This window comes from Gadus morhua, chromosome 2 (genome assembly GCF_902167405.1).
Source record: "Gadus morhua chromosome 2, gadMor3.0, whole genome shotgun sequence".
NCBI lineage: Eukaryota > Metazoa > Chordata > Actinopteri > Gadiformes > Gadidae > Gadus > Gadus morhua.
Genome location: NC_044049.1, coordinates 13,455,814 through 13,464,166, shown reverse-complemented (window position 1 = coordinate 13,464,166; position 8,353 = coordinate 13,455,814). Strand labels below are relative to the sequence as shown.

The window sequence follows — 8,353 nt, the reverse complement described above, 5'->3', positions numbered from 1 at the left end:
CGGTGTGACGTAATGGCCCCGCCCTCCTCACCTGTCTAAAGGTGCTGCCATCTGTGGCTGGAGTAGTTGTTGCAGCTTATGTGTTTTATCCTACTTCCTAGTGGCTATGTGAGGGTAATGCCGCTTGTGTGTTCGATCCTGCTTCCTAGTGGCTATGTGGGGGCATCTTATGTGCTTAAAATACGTAACACTGTACATTAAATAGTATTTTCTGCTCAATCTACAAGGTTTAACAACTGCATTCTCCTCCTCGACTGTTTGTTTTGTATACAGCGCGCAGGCTTCATGCTAATGCTCCGCCTCATCTTCTTCTTTTATTGGTGGCGATTCGGCGAACATATAGAATATGTACTATAGCGTTTCTACAGCTAGATGAGTTTTTGCAATGCATCCATCTTTACAGAGAAATTCCTGAAACGCTGACAAGGAAAACGACGGGGAAAAGGTCGTTTTCGCCCATGTGGACGGATCCTAATGTAATTATATAAACAAGGTTCATATAATTTGTATATAATTGTATATTGTGGTGACAGTGGGCGTGGTCGCCGAGTTCAGGGTGCTGCAAGGGATTCTGGGAGGGATGGGGGACCATCACAAGTTTGACCTCTGGCGCCCTCCTAGGTCCTTTGCGGCAGAGACAATTTGTGGAGTTTCTTGTCTATGGGTGGGTTAGCGTTGCTGTGTGTGTTGAGTTATTGTTCCCGACACACACACACACACACACACACATACACACACACACACACACACACACACACACACACACACACACACACACACACACACACACACACACACACACACACTATGGAGGTAGATTTGTGTCTTTATTATGCAATCAAAAATAATAGGTTTGAGAGCAAAACTTTCCACAGTGCAATCAAAAAATAGGTTTGAGAGCAAAACTTTCCACACTGCAATCAAAAAATAGATTTGAGAGCAAAACTATCGACACTGCAATCAAAAAAATGTTTTATTGCAAGATAAATTAATGTGATAAAAAAAATATTAATGGGAATCCAAAAGTTTTGTTTGCAAACCCAAAAGTTTTGTTTGCAAATCCAAAAGTTTTGTTTGCGAATCAAAAAGCTTTGTTTGCGAATCAAAAAGCTTTGTTTGCGAATCCTAAAGTTTTGTTTGCGAATCAAAAAGCTTTGTTTGCGAATCCTAAAGTTTTGCTTGCGAATCCAAAAGTTTTGCTTGCGAATCCAAAAGCTTTGCTTGCTGTTGAGCTGAATCTCGTGGGCGGGACCTACGCCGAAAGATGTAAGACACGTCTCAATTGGCCAGTCTCAAACGGAGTGACAGCTTGGCAGCATCCAGTTAGTAACGAGAGAGGGAGTTCTATTTCATGTAGGCTACGCCGTCTAGGCTTCGCCTTATGGGCTTGTCCCGTGCGCGCGCTTGCGCGCCCTGAAAATCCCGTAGGCCTCCCTGTCCGCCGACAAGGAGACCATGGCAGAGGAGAGCAGGGCGATGTTGTTGACCGCCGCCGCGGATTGAGAGGCACAAACGAACACCCTGTCCGTCAGGCCGACAATCTGCTTCTGGAGGCGGTCGGGGGGCAGCGGCTTTTCGGATGTTGCCAAGCTGTCACTCCGATCGAGACTGGCCAATAGAGACGTGTCTTACATCTTTCGGCGTAGGTCCCGCCCACGAGATTCAGCTCAACAGCAAGCAAAGCTTTTGGATTCGCAAGCAAAACTTTAGGATTCGCAAACAAAGCTTTTTGATTCGCAAACAAAACTTTTGGGTTTGCAAACAAAACTTTTGGATTCCCATTAATATTTTTTTTATCACATTAATTTATCTTGCAATAAAACATTTTTTGATTGCAGTGTCGATAGTTTTGCTCTCAAATCTATTTTTTGATTGCAGTGTGGAAAGTTTTGCTCTCAAACCTATTATTTTTGATTGCATAATAAAGACACAAATCTACCTCCATAACACACACACAACTCGCACGGTCGTAGGTAGCTCATTGTCTCATTGGCGGGCGATATTCTCTGGACGGGCAAGGCAGAGAAAGGGGAGGTAACTTGGCCCCTTATGACGACATATGGTGCCAAATTGTGGCAGTGTGAGTGTCTGAGCTTTCATTTTTCATTGAGAATACCCAGTGTTCATTTTACACCTGACGCCATTTCTAGCTACTAGGGGACCTTAGGCAGGCTAGAGGAACTCATATAAATGTTAGAAAACCTCATAAAGTGGGGCCTTTAAAGAAAAAAATCTGAAAGTGGTAGCCCTATCTCACTGAAAAGGATAAATGTGCTTGCTATTGTTTTGTCGGAAGCAACAACATATTTGCAAGCTATAGAAGGGCAAGAAATGTTACTAAATTAATGACATGAAATTCTCTGGATTGGATTTATCGTTCCAAACTCTACGATTATGCATTTAAACGATTGTACAATTTATTATGTTATTAAGCCTGCCGTTATGTCAACACATGTAGGCCTCATTACAATCCAAACCAGATAATCTTGCTTTGAGTGAAGATTTATGATCCTGCTAGTCTAGTAGTCAACGCGCCTCGACAATCATGTCTCCACTCTCCACAGTAAAAATTATCATAACTCAGACATGATGGCTTAACTTCTTACTCTGCCTTCACTATTTCGTCATTTAGCACATATTTCTATCCAAAGTGGCCAACAGTGAATTGAGATACTTTACATTAATAAGTAAGTATAGGCCAGACTGTGGACATTGGGGTTCAATCCCAAAACCTTTTGTCTGGCATTCCGACACATTCTAGCATTCTAAATTGAAAAGACTATCCTGATCTTTACTTTAGACAACACAGGGCCTTCCCCTGTTTTGTATTCATTCCGATGACGCACCACTTATTCAACCCTTTATGATAGTCTTCTTTTGGCATCACAGAAAATAGTGCCTTCCCCAAAGCTTCTCCAAATACATAACAATTGATTGGTATCATTCTACGTTTAGTTGAAATACCAAAACAACTGACAAGGAGAATAAAGTGTGTGTGTGTGTGTGTGTGTGTGTGTGTGTGTGTGTGTGTGTGTGTGTGTGTGTGTGTGTGTGTGTGTGTGTGTGTGTGTGTGTGTGTGTTTGTGAAAGTAACAAACCTCCATTTCAGATCTGTGGTGTAAAAACTTAAATAGCAATTATGGCTTTATTCATTTTCTAACAGCTCATTGACCTTTGCATTTTGGAACAGGTTAGCAGACTATCCCGTCAACTGCCTAGTTAACAAAAAGGCACACACACAGACATACAGAGAAAAACACATATACACACACACACACACACACACACACACACACACACACACACACACACACACACACACACACACACACACACACACACACACACACACACACACACACACACACACACAGTATACAGTAGATGTTTGACCTAAGTGTGACCCTGATTGGAACAGAAAAACCCCAGCAGCTGGTCAGCTGGATTTTCTAGGATCGGGCATGGAAACCGAACGCTTATATCAGCATCTAATCCTCCAAGATGGTGGCCGAGGAAAAGAGCGAGCCGAGGAGAGGTCGAGGCAAGGTCAATGTATAAGAAATAGATGTAAAAAAACCACACAAACTAAGCACATTCCATGGTAGCTTAGAACTGCTTTGCCAAAGATAGTCAGAAGTGTTTGGAAAAAAGACAATATCTGGTTAATAATTAATTAGACTAATATAATAATCATTGTTATAATGGTGGCTGCTAGGGTGCAATTCTTTTGTTCTTGGATTTTCTGGATGGTTGCGTGAAGTTTTTTTTTCTGGAATGCTGAGGTGTTCTAACTGGCCGCTAGGATGGTGGTTGCTGGGGTATTGTGGGTGATTGTTAAAATGTCCTTGGTGATTACTAGGGTGGTCTTGGTGGATGTATTGGGTTGTTGGTAGGTTGTTCCAGGTGGATCCAACGGTGTTAAAGCTTGTGTGTTTTAGGGGTTTTTGATGCTAATCTAGATGGTTTCTATGGTGTTTTATGTGGTTGCTAGGGGGTTCTTCGTGTGAAAGTCTAATAATTATTTTGTATAGATTGTAACTTTTGAGTCATTGTGTAGAACATTTAAAGTTAGTTATTGTAAAAGTCTAAACAACATGGGGCTTGAACATTTTGATCTGTCTGAGAGTTCAAAAGTTGAAATATGCCTACTTCAAAATTATAAACAGTATTAAAGAGTCATTCCGTCAAAGTTTGGTTTGTATGGTAGTATATACAGTTTTAATTATCATTCTTGCATAAAGTAGGTAGGAGGAGTTGAGTTGGAACGTTTATGTAGAAGGACAAAAAAATAATAAGTATGATAGATAATAGGACTTGTGCAGCTAAAGCTGCTCAACTATGCACAACTATTGCACAACTATTGTATTAGTTGCGCAGCTAAACTAATGGCAAAAATTGCACAACTAATAAATAAATAAAAATAATTATATTTTACAAAATAATTATACAAAATAAAAGAATATGATAGATGGGATGTAAGATGGCAAGGTTGAACATTCAAAAACAAAGATGGACTTTATTGAAAAAAGGAATCAACCCACCATGGGCTATGTATACTTATACAGATGATCAAAATAATGTCAGATAAAGATATCCTATTATCCTCATCATCAACAAATAACCAATAGACAAATCAAACATTCTTGTAAATATGCTATTACTGAATACAAATATGTCGGTTTATCTGTGCATATATTGTGCTTGGATACATCTTAACATGACACACAACGGATTCCCTTGTCTCTATATTTCCCTGTGAGGATATAAGAGTTTGAGTACATTGTGTGTGTTCTTGTGTCTGTGAGTGTATTGTGTGTATCTATGACAGCTGTTTTGGTGTTGTTTGTAATTGACTATAAGCCTACTGGGACCTTCTTCTCCCCGCAGTAATCTTTGATCTGCTCCCATGTGTGTCTGTGTGTGTTTGCCATGACCCTTTCCCCAACCCGTACTTGACCCGTCCTTCCTGACTGGGATCTCCAAGCATGAATCAGAACCATTCATCAGAACGTCAGCACACACAAAGGTTCTAGAGAAGATTCAACAAATGAATCACGTTGTCCGGTTTTAATGTTCTTTAAGTTGTTGACCTCTATAAAAGGAAACCAAAGATGTTTTCAAACTAAACCCAATTCAAATGAAATTCAGGGTCTTGCTTTCAGACTGTAGATGGACTTAGCCGGGGGTAGTGTTGCAGCTCATCGTTGTTATTTTTTCACTCTCGAAACACAAATCTCAAAAATAACTTCTTGTTGCTGACAACCGACTCATAATTACCCCAATGAAAATGAGCCTATTCTTTAAGTTATGATCCTGAAAAAAAGCTGTAATACATTATTAACTGACTTATTGGTGTTCCTCTCCCTCTCTGTATTTTATCTCTCCTCTTCAAGCCAATAGGAAATACTAACCAAATACTCCGCTCTTCATATTTTGACCTCTCATTTTCATTCCATTCCTTCTTTACATTACATAGCAAAGATTTGTTCCAGATTATTTTGCTGGTGAACAGAAAAAAAATAAAACTATTGAGATGCAATACTACCCTCTGCTGTTCACACAATGCCTTTACAAGCAACCGACTATTCTTGATGACAATCTTTTTTCTTTCCAGGAAAATAAATAAACCTACTCCTCCCCTATTCCAGTCTATTGTTTCCAGTTATTCTCCCAGTCAATATATTAAACAATAGTGGCATATCCCATTGATATTGTAGAGTTAAGTTGAACAACATATCTTTTGAGCATTGGAACAAATTATTATAGGTGAGTTATATTTTATATGAATAGTCTATGACTTATATAGTAAGTAACTTTTAATAGTGATTTCTTAATAATTTATGTGAGAAACATCTCATTTAAACTTTGACATCATCAAATTGTTGGAGGTCCCATTAGTCTATAGCCTCTTAGTTCCGAAATGCTGGTTCAAACATGGCTTAAACTACTAGAATGCTGAAAATTCTCCTCAGACCACACTCATCTAATGTTTCTCTCAGACTATATATGTCTTAAATATAAAAATATCCTCTCATCAGTCAGCGGGGAAGTAGTCTTCGATGGGAGGACGAAGAGTATCATAGGAGAGGAAGATGAAAAAAAACTTTCTTGAGTCTGTCGTAAACAAGCTCCAAAAAACACTTGACCAAGTCAAAGGTATTTAAAATCATTCAAGAAAGTGAAGAGTAAAATAGAAAGTACAATCCTTCATCGGAAATCACCCTCACACACTTGCTTATGTGTGTGTGTGTGTGTGCGTGTGTGTCCGTACACATTGTCATTTTCCATTTTGGAGAACATTCTGAGATTCATATTTATTCTTAGCTATGCTATTTTAAGACCATCAGAAACAAAAGTTGAAGAGCTGATATTTGATCACAAATTGCTGAAAAGCTGTTGAGAAACTTGTGAAGAGCGGGTACGTCATGGTCCAGTCCTTCAGAAGTTGCTGAGGAGCTGGCAGTTCATGGTCCAATCCCTCAGAAATGGCTGAGGAGCTGGCATGTACAGGTCCAGGCCCTCAGTAGTTCTTGATGGGCTGGCATTTTATGGTCCAGTCCCTTAGATGTTGCTGAAGCGCTGGCGTTCATGGCTCAGTCCCTCAGAAGTTGCTGAAGAGCTTGTATTTCATGGTCCAGTCCATCTGTGGGGCTCGTTTCTTGGACCGGTTGGCGCGGGCCTTCTCCTTCTCCTCGGCGGCCGTGGGGCTCAACCTCAGTCCGATCTCTGCAAAGGCGTCCAGCAGGCGGCTTCCTTCGTCATCCGCCATCTAGCAGAGAGGAAGAGGTAACACAACACAAGAAATTGTGATGCGTTACAAAAATAAAAATCATAAGGCGATGACTGCTATGATTTGTTGTTTGAAGGTTGGTTTTGATTAGTTTGAAGGTTGGTTTTGATTGGTGGTTTGAAGGCTTGTTTTGATTGGATATCTGAAGGTTGGTTTTGATGGTAGCTTGTGGCCCGTACCTGCGTGCTGTCTGCCTGACTGCTCTGGTTGGACTGGGTGGACCTGATGGAGTGTGTGGTGAACTTCCCATTCAGATGGGGGCTCCGGGACCCGTTGGAGATGGAGGGGCCATCATAGTCTGGTGGGAAAGAGAACACTCACATTGCTCATGTATTTGTCAACAATACAGGCTGACAACCCCCCCTTTTGTTATCTAATTGTCAGCGTACAATCAATGATAAAATATTTTTGGACACCGAATGCAGAATGCAGAATACAGAAACAAGGCTGTACATTTAGCAGGGACCTCACTGCGGCGTGGTCGGTAGTCTCATACTGACCTCTGAGGTGGTCGACTGTGGGGACAACCCCCTTCGTCTTGAAGTGTTCATCCGTGTCAGGGTCCACCACCAGCAGCCTGGTCCCTTCGCCACCGTTCTTAATGAAGGCCACCACCTCTGCATGCCGCATGCCCTCGATGTTAACCCCGTTCACCTGGACAAGAGTTTATGAACAATATATATATATCTATACACATGTAAAAGAGGCAGAGTTGTTAGTAGGGTTGAGAGTGATCAACTCTCAATCAAAAGGTTATGGGTTTAATTTAAAACTATGCTGGTAAGAACCCATGAATGATATATCTGAATACTCTGTAGGTCGCTTTGGGGGGGTGTGGAAATGGCTGCTAGAAAGTTAAATATAAAACACAAATTTTAACACTCAACTCTTAACGATAATTTTCTATCAGTGGCTGAACTTTCCACAGCCTGGTATTCAGTTTAAAGTGGTTCCGATTTAACATTGCACTAACACACCTCACCAACAGGTGGCAGTATGGTAGAACGTACAAACTTAACCACCAACCACGGTCAGAGGATTGTTCAATGGGACTCCACTCTGCATCCCATCAAGGTTACCCACAAAACACATGCCATATCAACTCCTACCAACCCATTGGACAGAGAAGGGAAATCTTGGGAATCAGCAGTGAAAATAGATTTCTTAATCTCCCTCTGCCGGAGCAACAGTGGATGACGTTTTCATGAACCTGAGCACCTAAAAGGTGTTTCTAAAGAGTGCCCTAATAAGTGGTGTCCTTAGGTACACATTAAAAGTTGTAGAGCTTATTTCAAAGAACACATAGTGGGAGAACGACATCAACACTAAAGACAGCATAAGAAGAACAGCAGACAGACCGTGGAAGATTGTAACACCAATAGGGAATACAGCACATCTGTGTTGGTACATCTACGCATATCGACCTTCGCCTCCCCCCTTGCTTTTCTGATCTGCCTCTGATCTCCCTGACTCTGTCTGCGTCGGTCTCCCGCCCTCTCTCTGTCCATGTTTCTCTGTGTCTCTCTGGGGTTGGTGCTAAGCGTTGCATGACGATGCAGAAGG

General features: G+C 41.2%; 1 protein-coding gene across 1 annotated transcript in view; it reads right to left on the bottom strand.

Annotated features, from left to right (window-relative positions):
• Positions 1-4,489: 4,489 nt before the first annotated feature.
• Positions 4,490-8,353, bottom strand: part of LOC115529950 (Na(+)/H(+) exchange regulatory cofactor NHE-RF2) — a 29,289-nt gene continuing 25,425 nt past the window's right edge. The window contains exons 4-6 of the mRNA XM_030339100.1: positions 7,291-7,444; positions 6,970-7,088; positions 4,490-6,769 (exon numbers count right to left, since the gene is read on the bottom strand). Of these exons, the coding sequence (XP_030194960.1) occupies positions 6,602-6,769; positions 6,970-7,088; positions 7,291-7,444 (441 nt within the window). The 3' untranslated portion in view covers positions 4,490-6,601. The remainder of the gene's footprint in view (positions 6,770-6,969; positions 7,089-7,290; positions 7,445-8,353) is intronic.